Source organism: Hemiscyllium ocellatum, chromosome 5, assembly GCF_020745735.1.
Source record: "Hemiscyllium ocellatum isolate sHemOce1 chromosome 5, sHemOce1.pat.X.cur, whole genome shotgun sequence".
Taxonomy (NCBI): domain Eukaryota; kingdom Metazoa; phylum Chordata; class Chondrichthyes; order Orectolobiformes; family Hemiscylliidae; genus Hemiscyllium; species Hemiscyllium ocellatum.
In genome coordinates, this window is record NC_083405.1 from 60,697,962 (window position 1) to 60,712,532 (window position 14,571).

The following is a 14,571-nucleotide window of genomic DNA, read 5'->3' on the forward strand; positions in this document are numbered from 1 at the left end:
CTCTACACTGCCCACCCACAAATGTGGACATTTCTCACTAAGATACCTTTGGTGATTTCTTCTTTCAGTCTCTGCACTGAATCATTTTTCATAATCAGTGATTTCAAATTCTTTATCAAGTAATGTGTTGCACCGCAGGGAGTGGAGTGCATTATTTCCCCCTCCAACTCTATTTTGATTTAGATCCTGCCCTCCCCTTCACTGTTTGATCACACAGCATTGCCCTTTGATGTGAAGGGCACTGCTTGTCACAGGCCACTCGGGTGTTTTCCTATCTTACTGGTGGTGGCAATTGAATAAAGATTTGTGCGCTTTGTGTCTCTCACTGCGTCTCGCACTTTCACACACCTTGGGTGCTGGGGAAAACATAAGCACTACCGCAGTTAGGCAGTAGTGCGGGGGTAAGGGGGAAAAAAAAAGAAAAAAAACAGGGGACAAAGAAAAAAAATTAAAAGGCCTTTTTTAAAAGAGAAACAAAAAGGAAAAAAAAATCAAGTAATGTGTTCTCCCTCCTTTGAATTCTCTGTCCTCCGCTATCTCAACCTCCACGTTGCCTCCATCTGCCAAACACCTGACTCCCTCAGCCTGACAACCATTTGCAAGGCACAATTCAGGAAACTGATGGATTTTCCTTATTTGTCTGGATGAGAGCAGCTCCATCAACACAAGCTTGACACCATCCAGAAAGCAGTCGACTCCACAAGTACCCCATTCTTCACCTTCAACAGCCACTCTCTTCATCTCTGACACCAAGGCAGAAGCATCGACTCCATCCCCTGCAGCTCAGCATCTTTCAAACTTGTGACCTCTACCACGCAAGATGGGGCAGCAAATGCTACGATATCCGAACTGCCCTTCAAGGGGCACACCATCATGACCTGGAATTGTGCTTCTGCATGAAATGGACCACAGCAGTTTGAGAAGATGGTTAACAATGATCTTCTCAAAGGTAATTAGGAATGGATATTCTCAAATGTTGACCTTGCCAATGATGTCCACATCCCAATAAAGACTAAAAGTAATTTGGCCTTACCAACATGTAGCCTCACTGCTTTCAGACCACGAATCACACGCAAGGCCATTTCTGCTCACTTTCTTGCATCACTCTCCACCCACAATACCCATGAAACCCAAATGGGAAAAAAGCTTTTTCATCTACACTCCCAAATCCCAACTGTCCAAGCCTTACTGGGCCCTCCACTCAACCATACTTTTGCAGGCATGTTACCGATCCATTCAACCATACGTGCACCTCCCCCTTTGAGACCAACAGCCCATTTTGGATCATGACTTTCTTTCACCTTGTTTGTTTTCCTGATTCAGCCAATAACTCCTGTTCCTGAAGGCTTGGGGATGCAGAATTGAGCAATGCTTAAAAGAGGAGATAGTTTGGGTGCAGCAAGATTGTGACACTTGCGTGATATGCCGCGAACTAATATAGTTTCACTGTTTCAAAAAGGAAAGTTCTTCAAAAATTAAATTGAGGATATGGGCCTCTACCAAACTGTCCTGGCGAAGATGATGATGAGCTGCATTCTTGAACCACTGTAGTCTAGCTTACCTATAATGCCAGTAAGAAGGGATCGGAGACTGAAGAGTAGCAGAGGGAATGGTGATATCTTTCCTAGTTGTTTGATGGGTGGCTTCTGAGGGGGTTTGGAGATGATGGTGCCGCAATTGTCTGCTGTCCTTGTGCCTCTAAGTTGAAAATGTTTGTGGGTATGGAAGTTGCTACCTAAAGGGCCTTGGTGAATTTCTACAGTATCTCATGGATGGTACACACTGCAGCTACTATGTGCTGATGGTGAAATGAGTGAATGTTTGTGGATGTGGTGCCAATCAAACAGGCTGCTTTGTCTTGGATGGTGTCAAGCTTCTTGAGTGTTCTGGAAGCAGCACCCATTCAGGCAAGTGGAGAGTATTCCATTGCACTCTGCTATTGTAGCCACAGTATTTATATGTATCATCCAATTTAGTTTCTCGTCAAGGATGTTGATAGTAGGGAAATTTAGTGAAGGTAATGCCATTAAATGACATGGGGCAATCATTAAATTCTCTCTTGGTATAGGTGCCTAGAAATATAGCAGAAATGTTAGTCCAGGTCTGGATACCGTACAGCTCTTGTTGGATTTGGACATGGTCTACTTCAGTGTCTGAAGAGATGAGACTAGAGCTGAACAATCTATAACCTTATGATGGAGGAAGGTCATTGAAGTTGAAAAAGGTTGGCCTGAGAACAAAAAGATATGACTGAGAGTTTCCTTGCTCCACAGCCACTGCATGTGTCCTGAGCTGGCTCACCAGCACCACCTGTGGCAACCTTCCTCCACTGCCTCACCACCACCAGTGCCAGACTCAACTGTTCTTTAGGCACCATCCAGCTCAGACAACAACCAAAGCAAATTTCTGGCAACAGACCCTCCTTCGTAAAGATGCTCAAAATAGGCAATGACTACTTGTGGAAGATGCAGCTCCTGTTGTCCGAGTATTTATAGAAACTGAAAGGCAATGATCTCTCAAGCTCTAACATGAGATAATAGATTTTAGACTTGCAGCGAGAGAGTCAGGAGATCAACAGACGAGGCACAATCGTCCAGAAAGAAGTTACCCTGCCTGATGCAAGCAATATCCCAGATACTGACAGCAGCTAATTTGACTTCACCTCTAAAGTCATCTCCACAGAAACTTAGCAATATCTCCATTAGAAAATCCAAAGGATTTCGACCTCCATTTATCTCTAGAGAACCAAAAGAAGGAACTTGTCAGGTCTGGAATGTTCCTCATTTTAAGGGATTAATTCAAACATGATTTTTGCCTTGTTATTTTGTTAACAGCCCAGGTGAATGCTTCATCTCTAGTCGTCATTTTTCCTGTTTGTCTACACTTGAAGGAGCGAATGTTTTCATTTTGTTTATGTTTCAAAACTACATCTTGTTACAGATAAGCAAAAGGTGAAGAAAAAGGAGTAAAAGATACCTCATCACCAGTGTCCCATCTATAACAGGAAACTCCTCCGAGAAAACAACTCTGCACTGTATCAAATGCATTCCCACTCAATCCAAAACTTCATGCAGTACGCCTCTGTGGCTTCAAGATTCTATTTGGATCTACCATCACATTCCAATGGTCACAAAAGCATTCAAGCAAATCCACCAGCTCTCAAATATTAAATGCAGTATTGGCAATTCCCTGCAATAGATTTATTGAAGAAAATAGTTGGACACAGTTGCGTACATTTTGCAAATTTATTCCCATAATTCCCATTAAAAGTCTTAAGACATTCCTAAAAAGTATCACAAAGACTTGATTTATGAGATATACATTTTGTAATTCACAAGAAATATTTTATTTTATTTAAAAATTTAAAGCATGTTCAAAATTTAAATCAGTTGTATGGAGAATTCTCAGATAAGAAGCATTGTGTTAAATCTCACCAACATCTGTGGAGCACATGAAAGCATTATGATTATTCACTCAAAAATGTTATTTAAAAAAGCACCAGATATTTCATTTTAAAAAATGGCAATCAATCCACAATTTCGGTCTCAATTGTATTTTTAAAAAGTGTTGCCAGCTCTTCAGCAAGCAAACAACTGGAGAATAAAATATATACACTCCATTTTCATTACATTAATGCTCAACATACAATTCACAAGAAATTGTGCAGTCCTTTTATTGAAACTCAGATAGATGTAGGTATCTAATATTGCATAGTAGCAAAACAATGACAATTTATAAAATAGGTTGATTTTTAAAAATGTGTCCATTAGGAAGATATCCACCAAAGAAACTTAAATACAAATCCTTTGACATTTATATTTTATCCAAAAGTAGTAAATTTTATAAACATTTGCAGTCCAACTCAACTACCCTCAAGACCAGGTCCTAGTCTCAGCATGTCTGTTTGGTGGTAGTAACTGGAACATTGTACAATCTTTCACCTTAATGTAAGCCCCATAAACTGCTGTAGAAATGTACGCCAATATATGTACAATGAACAGATTTAAATAAAAACAAAGTTCTTTCAATAAGACTAAACAAATCAGAATATTACATGTTGTGGAAGCCCAGGACATACTTTTTAGAAGTCAATAAGCCCTTGTACACAGTGATTTGCTGTTTGGGTCAATGAATATCTATCAAAAGCAATTATTTGAAACAGATCTGTACATTCTCCAGCATTCAGGTATCATTATATCAAAGTTAAGTATAGAAGTGCAAAGCCATTCAAACTCATCCTTCCATAGACATATTGCTACTGTTTGGTAAGCAAGTCTTTTCATACACATATACAGCATTTGAAAATTCTATAAACATTTTTGGCTATTTATTTCATTTTATACATTGAGGGAAGAAAATATTTTCTATAATTAGTATTATAATATTAATTCTCAGAACTACACTTTGCAATTAGAGTGCAAAAATAGAAGTCCTTCAAATGTTTAATCAAAATAAAATGCATCTACTGTATTCAAACAAATCATTGCACATTTACTTTTCACTTGTGATATGATATTGCAGCCACATAGGCAGGAGTGAGCCAATGCACATTAATCTAAAATGCGATTTTTTTTATACAAACTATCCTGATGTGGTTACAAATCAACATTAAATTATGGACAGTCGTCTTGTACTTTTTTTTCAAAATTCTGGACAAGTTGAAGCACGTTTAACATTCCATAATCAGGCATAGAATCATTTTAAAATGTAAAGCTCAAGCACTTCCAGATCCAAATCTCAAACTCATGATTAATAATTGTTTTAACAGGTGCCCATCTAAATATTTAATTGTAAATGAAAATATATGGTGACACAATGGAATATATCAATATGTTCAAGTGCACAAGGTATGTTTATGAAAATTCCTTCTTTTGTCCCATTTCACATCTCATTTAGATTGAGTCCCATGCTTCAAAAGGTTAAAAAAGATTGGCTAAGGTGCACAATGGCAATTGCACCAATTGGGGTCTCTCACTTTTTGATGTCATGTTCTCAAGCCCAATCCTCAGACTTCAGCACAATCTAAACAGAGTTCAATACAATGTTTAGCACATGCTGTATGAGATGCTAGCCCTCAGATATTAAACCCAAGCCCCAACTCCCTATTGAGGTGGATATCAAAGATCCCAAAGGCACCACTTGAACAAGAGCAAGAGTTTTATTTCCACCTGTCATTCCAGGTCATTCTTTAGCTCTCAACAAGCACTGCCAAAATAAATTAACAAGTCATTACTCTCACTGACTGCAAAACAGCAGGGACTGTCCTTCAAAAATATTTCATTAGCTGGAACTCATAATAAAGTTTCTTACTGTGTCCTACAAAATCAGGTTAAGTGTTTTCAGAAACTCTGACTGCAGATTTGGCATTAGACCTTAGCGTTCTCCAATAATGGTGCAAAAAATTGACACCACCTCATGCAGATCAATGCCAGAAATAAGAGTATCATAATCAGCTGTAAACTTAAGATATTACCCTATCCTTTTTAAGTCCACAGATATTTCCATGAAATTTCTACCACTGAGCATCATATGCTTAAATATCATGAGAATAAATTCCAAAAAGTGTCCTCTTTAGTTTCAAGCGGTGAACACACTTCCAATTTCACAACAGTCTGAATGCAAGATTATGGGACTCAAAAAACCATGATTCAAAGACATAACACATCCTCAGTGCACTAAAACCAGATGATACATTCAAAACGGAAATGTTTTATAGAACAATATGAACATCTTCACTCTTTTTGACCTTAGTTTGAGCAAAAAAAAAGGTCATTGCTCCAATTTTTATAAATGAATTAGGAATCAAAGCGCCGTCTCTTTCACATGGCTGTGATTTGATAGATAACGGACTTCAAGACATCCAAAAGAAGATTAACATAAGCTCACTCTTGCAAATAATTGTTTCAAAGCCTTTCACAAATCTTGTTGAAATCAATAGATTCTTCACCACATATGTTCAAATGGGATGCAATCAAGTTATCTACCAATTGCATTAAAGAACCACATTGTCCTTTGGAAATTGAGAGTTTTTCATAATTTCAAGGCATTATTAAAAATAAACTGTTCTCAGTGATAAAATCTGTATGAAGATCTCAGTATATGATGCAGATCTAAACATTCCTTTAGAATACTTCAGGACGGGGACAGTTTATGGATTTGAAATGATCCTATCGTTCATAGGAAAATTCAGTAGCATTTTGGTAATGGCAGCTTTATGAAGTTGTTAATGAACCTGAATATCTATAAATCATTTTCTTTCTTGAAAGAACCATTTCTGGTGGTCGATATCTGTGCAAGGCCGTAGTAATGGTCCTGGACGACCATTACTGAATGCATTGTGTACAGCCTGGAGGCACCTTTCTGTTTGGATGTGGTAGATTGAGCCATCCTACAAAGACAGAAGAAAAGGTTTAGAACAAAAATAATCGAGACTACAAACTAATTAAAATAAGATGTCTGACAAAATGCTGTGCTGTGACCATGTTTTAACCTGCATATCTGTAATTTGCCACTTAAGAAGTTCAACAGAGTTTGTCTTTTATTGATGAGTTGTACATGTGGCAGTCATCGTTTCAGTCGTTTTGAATTTATTACTGACAGCAGTTACAGTTATATTTAACACAGTTACATAAAATTTAGTAAAAGTACAGAAAGACTTTAAAATTATAAGTTGTATATACTATGATTTCCTTTGAAAGTACATAATGAATAACAAGAGTAGTTTTAAATGTATATTTTAAAATAAACCTAACATTTTTTACCTCCTTAAGAATGAATTTCTGATTTTCAGGCACAGGCTTTTTATTCTCTCGGCAAAGATGCATTGTTAAATGGTCAGTCCCCGGATCTGCTGCAGCGCACGCCTCAGGTTGGCGAGTATTATAGCGGATTTCATTGTGTGAGGAGAATTCAAAAAACTAGAAGCACAAAAACAACTTGCTGCTTAAAGAACACCAATAGAGTACAGCATCATTTCTGATATTTCAGCAGCCTATTGCAATCAGCATTCCCACTAATTTTACATCCATAAGGACGTCCAAGTCTGTGCATCACGGCAACAACTCCCAGGACCAAAAGTCAGTACTGTGAACAGTGTCAGCATGCCATTCACCATATGCAGATCTCTGAAAGGCTGTGCCCTTACAAGGACATTGACGGCAATAACCAGCCAGCACATCAGACACTATTATAACTCTCAGTACAGAAGAAAGGTTATCTTACTGCACTTATACAAGGCCTTGGTGGGACCACACCTGAAATACTCTTTGTTTTGGTGTCTAGTGATTTTGACGAAGTCAGTTAGGAACTCATAGGAGTTCCCTGATTGGGGCTGTTATTCTGGTAAAATATGGGATCCCTGGATGACAGACGAAGAGAGGGCAGTCAGAGATACTGCCACTCAGAGCTGACTCTGAAGAGGCAGTACGAATGTCAAGGACTATTCATGTGCAAATAAAGGGTGACTTGGAGGCAAGATATTAGCTACTGTAGAGTTATTTCAGTGATGACGAAAGCTTGAAATGGTCATTGTTGAGTTGGAGTAAGGATTTCTTGTATCATGCCTTTGTTTGGGAAGTTTGACTCCATTTGATCCTGCCATCAAGGACTGGGCCCAGTTCTGGAAAGACTGCGTTATTTTTTCTGAGCAAACAAATTTGTGGCTGATGAAAAGCAAAAAATAATTCTCCTGAAAACCTGTGGAGCGGCAACTTTTTGCACTATTATTAGGAACCTAAATTTCTCTGAGGCATTAGATACTAAAAACTTTCAAGAATTGACAGATTTAATTAAGGAATATTGGAACCCCCAGCCTCTAATTCTGAGACGCTATCACTTTTAGCCAGTAAGTTGAGAACCAGGGTTATCTGCAATCAGGATTTTTGACTCTGTTGGGATAACTGGTAGGAGTCTAAGACTTTGGTTTAACCCTTAATGAGATGCTGAGACACCACTGGTATATGGGATTAATGCTGTCACTATGCAAAAACGCTCACTAGCTGAAGCCCAATTGGACTTCAAAAACGTACTACAAATGGCTTTATCACTGGAAAATGCAAAAGTGGAGCATACAAGTTGCAGGATATTCTGATGCAAATGGACACCCTCATCAATCCGACTGAGCTTGAAGAACACCACATAATTTAAGAAAGGCCATACGGAAAAGCCATGGAACTTTAGACTGATGAGCCTAACATCGGTGGTGGCAAGTTGTTGGTGGGAATCCTGAGGGACAGCATTTATATGTATTTGGAAAGGCAAGGACTGATTAGGGATAGTCAGCACAGCTTTGTGCATGGGAGGTCAAGTCTCACGAACTTGATTTTTTTGAAGTAACAAAGAGGATTAACGAGGGCAGCACGATGGATGTGATCTATATGGACTTCAGTAAGGTGTGCGACAAGGTTTCCCATAGGAGACTTGTTAGCAAAGTATGATCTCATGGAATACAGGGAGAACTGGCTCGAAGGTAGAAGACAGAAGGTGGTGGTGAAAGGTTGTTTTTCAGACTGGAGGCCTGTGACCAGTGGAGTGCCACAAGGATCTGTGATGGGTCCACTACTTTTCATCATTTATACAAGTGATTTGGATGTGAACGTAACAGGTATATAGTTAGTAAGTTTGCAAATGACACCAAAATTGGAGGTGTAATGGACAGTAAAGAAGGTTACCTCAGATTACAACAGGATCTTGACCAGATTGGTCAATGGGTTGAGAATTGGCAGATGAAGTTTAATATAGATAAATGCAAGGTGCTACATTTTGGGAAAGCAAATCATAGCAGGATTTATACCATTAATGGTAAAATCCTAGGGAGTGTTGATGAACAAGGAGACCTTGGAGTGCCGGTTCATAGCTCCTTGAAAGTGGAGTCACAGATAGACAGGATAGTTAAGGCAGCATTTCGTATGCTTTACTGATCAGAGAATCGAGTACGAATTGGGAGGTCATGTTGCAGCTATTCAGGACGTTGGTTAGGTAACTTTTGGAAAATTACGTGCAATTCTGGTCTCCTTCCCATTGGAAGGATGTTGTGAAACTTAAAAGGGCTCAGAAAAGATTTACAAGGATGTTACCAGGGTTGGAGGATTTGAGCTATAGGGAGTGGCTGAACAGGCTGGGGCTGTTTTCCCTGGAACATCAGAGGCTGAGGGGTGACCTTATAGAGGTTTATAATATCATGAGGGGCATGAATAGGATAAATCGACAGTGTCTTCCCTGAGGTGGGGGAGTCCAGAACTAGAGGGCATAGGTTTAGGGTGTGAGGGGAAAGATATAAAAGGACCTCAGGGGCAACGTTTTTCACGCAGAGGGTGGTGCTTGTGTCAAATGAGCTGCCAGAGGAAGTGGTGGAGGCTAGAACAATTATAGCATTTAAAAGGCATCTGGATGGGTATATGAATAGGAAGGTTTCAGAGGATATGGGCCAAGTGCTGCCAAATGGGAATAGATTAGGTTAGGACATTTGGTTGGCATGGACAAGTTAGACTGAAGGGTCTGTTTCCATGCTATACATTTCTATGACACGAAGTACTGACAATTGCATAGCTTCCGTAAGGACATATCCTGATCAGAGGGATTCTAGGTCAGCCCACAGCCCCAAAAAAGACAGCCTCACCTTGGCCAAAAGGTTAAAATTTCTTCAGTATCCAGACCAACAAGCCAATGTAGTTGCTGCCAGTATGCGGATTCAAGACAATTGAGTAAGATAACTTATAGACTGGTATACAGGCAAATTCACACTCTGGAATGTCTACCTACATTTGGTTTCAAATGGTTATACTGGTTCTGATTTTGCTGTTGCTAGGCAATCAAAATAAACATCTGGTTAAATGGCCATCTGGTTCTAATGCACATTGGAGAACACTATAATGCAGTTGAAATCCTGGTCAATGATTCTCAGTACAGAAGAAAGACTAATCAGCTCAGCTGTATCAGTAAGCACAGAACCAGTCTTTAACAAAATTTGTTCTGGACTCCCACTGTAAGTTTCCATAAGATCTAGGCTAGGCGGAGGACCTATACTGGTGAACCTTTCCAGGTTAAGGGTATAACTTTAGTTCCAGTCTCTTTTGAAATACAACTGCATCACTTAACACTAATTGTAGTAAAAGGCTTGTGCCCATGTTTGATGGGGTGAAATTGGCTGAGAGAGATTCACTGAGATTGAAAAATATTGAGCAAATAGAAAAAGGCTATCCAACTGAAGTCCTAATTAAATACCCAGATGCTTTCCAGGAAGGTCTTGGCACTCTCAGAAGAGCCAAGGCCACCTTGCATGTTGACCAGGGAGCAATTCCACAATTCTGCAAGGCCTGCCATTTGCCTTGAGGCAGAGATCTGAAGGCTGGGAAGTGAAAGAATTAGCAACCAATCCAATTTGAGGAACGGGCAGCACCAATCATACCAATTTGGATGTTAAACAAACAACAACCAGCTTTTCACAGCTGGATAAGTACTCAATCCCTCAGATAAGCAAGGTTGGTGGGGGGTTGAGGGAGGGGCTTGTCCTTCATGAAGCTGGACACGAGCCATGCTTTCTTACAATTGCATTTGGATCAGGATTACCAGAGCGGTATTCTAAAGTTAATATCCATTAGGGCTTGTATTAATGTATAAGACTGCCATTTGGGCTATCATCTGCCTGTTCAATTTTTCAGCTGACAATGGAGAACATCTTGCAAGGTCTACCTCAGGTTGCCATTTACCTAGATGATTTTTAAATAACATGGAAAACCAATAAGGAGCACTTAGAGAATTTAGACATCATCCTAAGGTATTTTCCCAAGGTGGTGGTGTGCCTAAACCAGGACAGATATGCTCCAGGAAAATGACCTACTTGGGTTATAGAATTGGCAAGACTGGGTTACACCATTGGCAAACAAAGTGAGGATGACCAAAGGTGCCCCAGCTCCCAAGTCTGTCCAGGATCTTAGGTTATTTCTTGGACTGGTAAATTATTACTGAAAGTTTAGATTAGATTACTTAGTGTGGAAACAGGCCCTTCAGCCCAACAAGTCCACACCGACCCGCCGAAGCACAGCCCACCCATTCCCTTACATTTGACCCCTTTTACCTTACACTATGGGCAATTTAGCTTGGCCAATTCACCTGGCCTGCACATCTTTGGACTGTGGGAGGAAACCGGAGCACCCAGAGGAAACCCACGCAGACACGGGGAGAATGTGTAAACTCCACACAGTCAGTCGCCTGAGTCGGGAATTGAACCTGGGTCTCTGGTGCTGTGAGGCAGCAGTGCTAACCACTGTGCCACCGTGCCGCCCTACAAAGTTCATACAAAATTTAGCCTCCATCCATGCATTTTTGCATCATCTCCTAAAAAGGGAAATAGTTGCATAAACAAGCCTTAGCTTTCAGTGTAGCAATGAATCGCTATCATCCTTTAAAACGTTGGCACACTATGATCCCAAGAAAGATCTGGTGTTGACAAGAGATGTCTCCCAGTGTGTCACCACCTTATTGATGGCCCAGTAGAGAGGAACACCTGCATCCAGGACTTTAGCAAACACAGAGCATAAATATACCCACATAGAGAAAGAAAGATTAGTGGTTATATTGGAAGTCAGGGATGTCTTTTTACAATCCAAAACTTTGTGATAGTCACACATTACAAGTCCCTTTTTGGTGTGCTTAAAGAGGAAAAAGCAGTGCTGGTGATAGCTCTGGGCCATATTCAGCGGGGGGCTCTAAAACTTACCAAGTACTTATAATTACAAGTTAGAACATCATCCAGGAGGCTGAGGAGCAAACACAGATGCATTGAGCAGACTCCCATTAGCAGGTACATCAGTAAAAGAGTCTGTGTTGATATTCAATTTTCTGGATACGCTCCAAATCAGAGCTGACAATATCAGACTTTGGATGCAGAAAGATTGTGTCCTTTCAAAACTGAAAAAACTGGTGGTGATGGGGGAAACCAAAGGGCTATTACAATTAGAAGTGACACCTTTTTGGACCAGCTCAAGTAGATGACAACATGTTGTTATGTGCAGCAAGAGTAATTGTATGGAGCAAAGCACACTGCCAACCATTGACTATTCCACCAGGAGCCTCCAAAATGAAGATGCTGGTGAGAAGTTATGTTTGGTCGCCAGGCCTGGATGCAGACACAGCGTACCAACAAGGACAAAAATTATTGCCAGAAGCTCCCCCACATTTGTGGAGATGGCCAGGTAAATCTTGGACTCAGCTGCACATCAACTATGCATGTCTTTTCATGAATTCTATGTTCTTAGTCATTTTGGACGTCCAAAGTAGTTGGACTTGCATAGCCTCCATCGTTCACAATACAGTGAGTCATAGAAGAGTTGGTCACAGATAATGGGCCATGATTTACCAGCAGGGAATTTGGGTATTTCCTAAAGTAAAATAGAATTTGACATACAAGGACAGCACCATACTAATCATCATCCAACATCTAGCACACAGAGCAGTCCAAATTTTATGTGCCTTTGGACTGTATTGAAAAATTGAAATGCTACATTATTTAAGGTTGTTGCAGAGGAAGACCAGTTTAATGTTAATTGTGGAGAAGTTAATGGAATCTATAAGAGACTGAGTGTCTGAACATGTGGAAAACATGTGCTGATTAAAGAGATTCAATATGGGTGTGAGAGAAGTAGGTCATATTCAATTAATCCAGCTGAATTTTCTGTTTAAGAATGTTTGTCTATTTGGATGTCCTCAAATAGATATGATAAGATGCTGCATAAGAGATTATTAGAAATAGCACGCACCTGGTTGGGAGCTGGAAGGCATAGTCAAAATAAAGGAGACATATTTGATGTTGGGATGTGACAGTAAGTACACCCCAGGGACACAGCAAGCCATCTTGAGTACATGTTAATTTCCCATCAAACGACGGCCAACATGGCAATATGATTCAAACACTGGTAAGTTAACAAATTGAGCTTTCACTCACCTGATTTTGTCCCATGCCATGACACTGATACAGAATGACTTTTTCTCCTGCAACGTTGTGTTCATTAGGTGGATTGTAATCAAAGCAGTAGTTCACCATCCCTTTGTTCTTTAACTAGAGAATAGAAAAGTAGTATGGATATGTAGTTATATTGCAATGGACCAATAAAAACAAGCAGCTCTCTTACCAATTCTGCAATTGGAAATATTATGGATCACAACTTCCGATTAGCATCAGAACAGATCAGGCTGACATGAATCCTGTTGGAGATCGTCTTGTTGGCAGGAAATTGGACAAACTGCCAGACTTCTGACTCTGACCTTCCCCAGCTGACTCTACTTTTGGAAATTAGGTGGGAATCCACTCAGTGCAGCAGATCAAAACACACCCTAACTGCCAGATTCCAATAAGTAACACTGACTGCTGAGTGGAAATAAATATTGTTACAACACGGGTAAACCCCTCTGCTAATTTAAACCAGTCACACAGATAAAGTTCACCTCATGCCGTAATCTGTTAAAATTCAAGAGGCAAAAAACTATCCCAGAAGTCACTATTTAAAAGTAAAAATTAACAATTTTATTCTTTAAGTCCAACAGAGAATATTAAAAACAACAACTATTTATAACACTTTTCTCTTAAAACTAACTTATACCCCCACTCTACAATTTGGATCCAATAAAAAAATCCTGATTAAGATTTACAAGAAAGAAATCACATTTCAAAACCAGTCAGCTTTGTTGATTCTCCTTTGTCAATCTTCCCCTGCAAATGTTTCTCTAGGTCAGCTTCAAATGTTCTGCTGCACAAACTTCTTATAGACAGGTATCTTTCAGAGAGCTGTTCTGCTGGCAGTTTGCATTTGTTGGTGGCTTGGCAGTTCTCCTCCTAACTATTCAAAATATCTAGTTTCATACCCCTAAAACAACAGATTGTTTCTTTGGCTTTAATATCAATCAAATTTGAATTTAGTATTTTGCACTTTGGTATCTTGGGCATAATTTAAACGGATTGGCCAAATTCGAATTTGTTTTTTCGTTTCATGGCAACTCAGCTGCAGCTATTTGTTTCCCCAAGTATTACATTCTTACTTAGTTCAGGACATACTGTGCTTTGTCAGTCCTTGTTAGCTTTTCAACTCTCTTAAAGGTATAGTCCACCTCTACACCTTCATAAAAATATCTAAGGCAAGTGTGAGAGTGGGCAGGGTTGCGGTTAAGGAGAATGGACAATAAGGGGGAGAGAAGGGGAGGGGTAGGGATGCAGCACTGGGATTGGGGTGGTAGGCAAATAGGTGAAGGTCAAGTATAGCGAATCTATAATACTCTTGGTCAAATCAATGCAGCAATCAAAATTTCCCTTTGTTTGAACTGCAGAATGAAAATACTCTGAAGGCAGGACATTGTGCTTTTCACCATCCAAAGAATAATAATAACAGTGTCATAATGATGAGTATTCTTTAGTAAGTGTTCTGTACTACTTGTGATCAGAGTGAAAAGACATTTTAACAAACATCCTCAAGAAACAATTTCAAACCATCAATCTAAATACCTCCCACAGAAAATTTCCTCTCAAGGTTGTTTTAAGTGGATGAGCATGATTCAACAGTCACCCCAAGTTCCAGATACTCC

The 14,571-nt window shown here is 39.7% G+C and overlaps 1 protein-coding gene across 1 annotated transcript in view; it reads right to left on the reverse strand.

The window, feature by feature from the left end:
- Positions 1 to 3,299: 3,299 nt before the first annotated feature.
- The window catches only part of galnt12 (UDP-N-acetyl-alpha-D-galactosamine:polypeptide N-acetylgalactosaminyltransferase 12), a 75,641-nt gene continuing 64,369 nt past the window's right edge, over positions 3,300 to 14,571 (reverse strand). The window contains exons 8-10 of the mRNA XM_060824780.1: positions 12,941 to 13,054; positions 6,762 to 6,917; positions 3,300 to 6,388 (exon numbers count right to left, since the gene is read on the reverse strand). Of these exons, the coding sequence (XP_060680763.1) occupies positions 6,248 to 6,388; positions 6,762 to 6,917; positions 12,941 to 13,054 (411 nt within the window). The 3' untranslated portion in view covers positions 3,300 to 6,247. The remainder of the gene's footprint in view (positions 6,389 to 6,761; positions 6,918 to 12,940; positions 13,055 to 14,571) is intronic.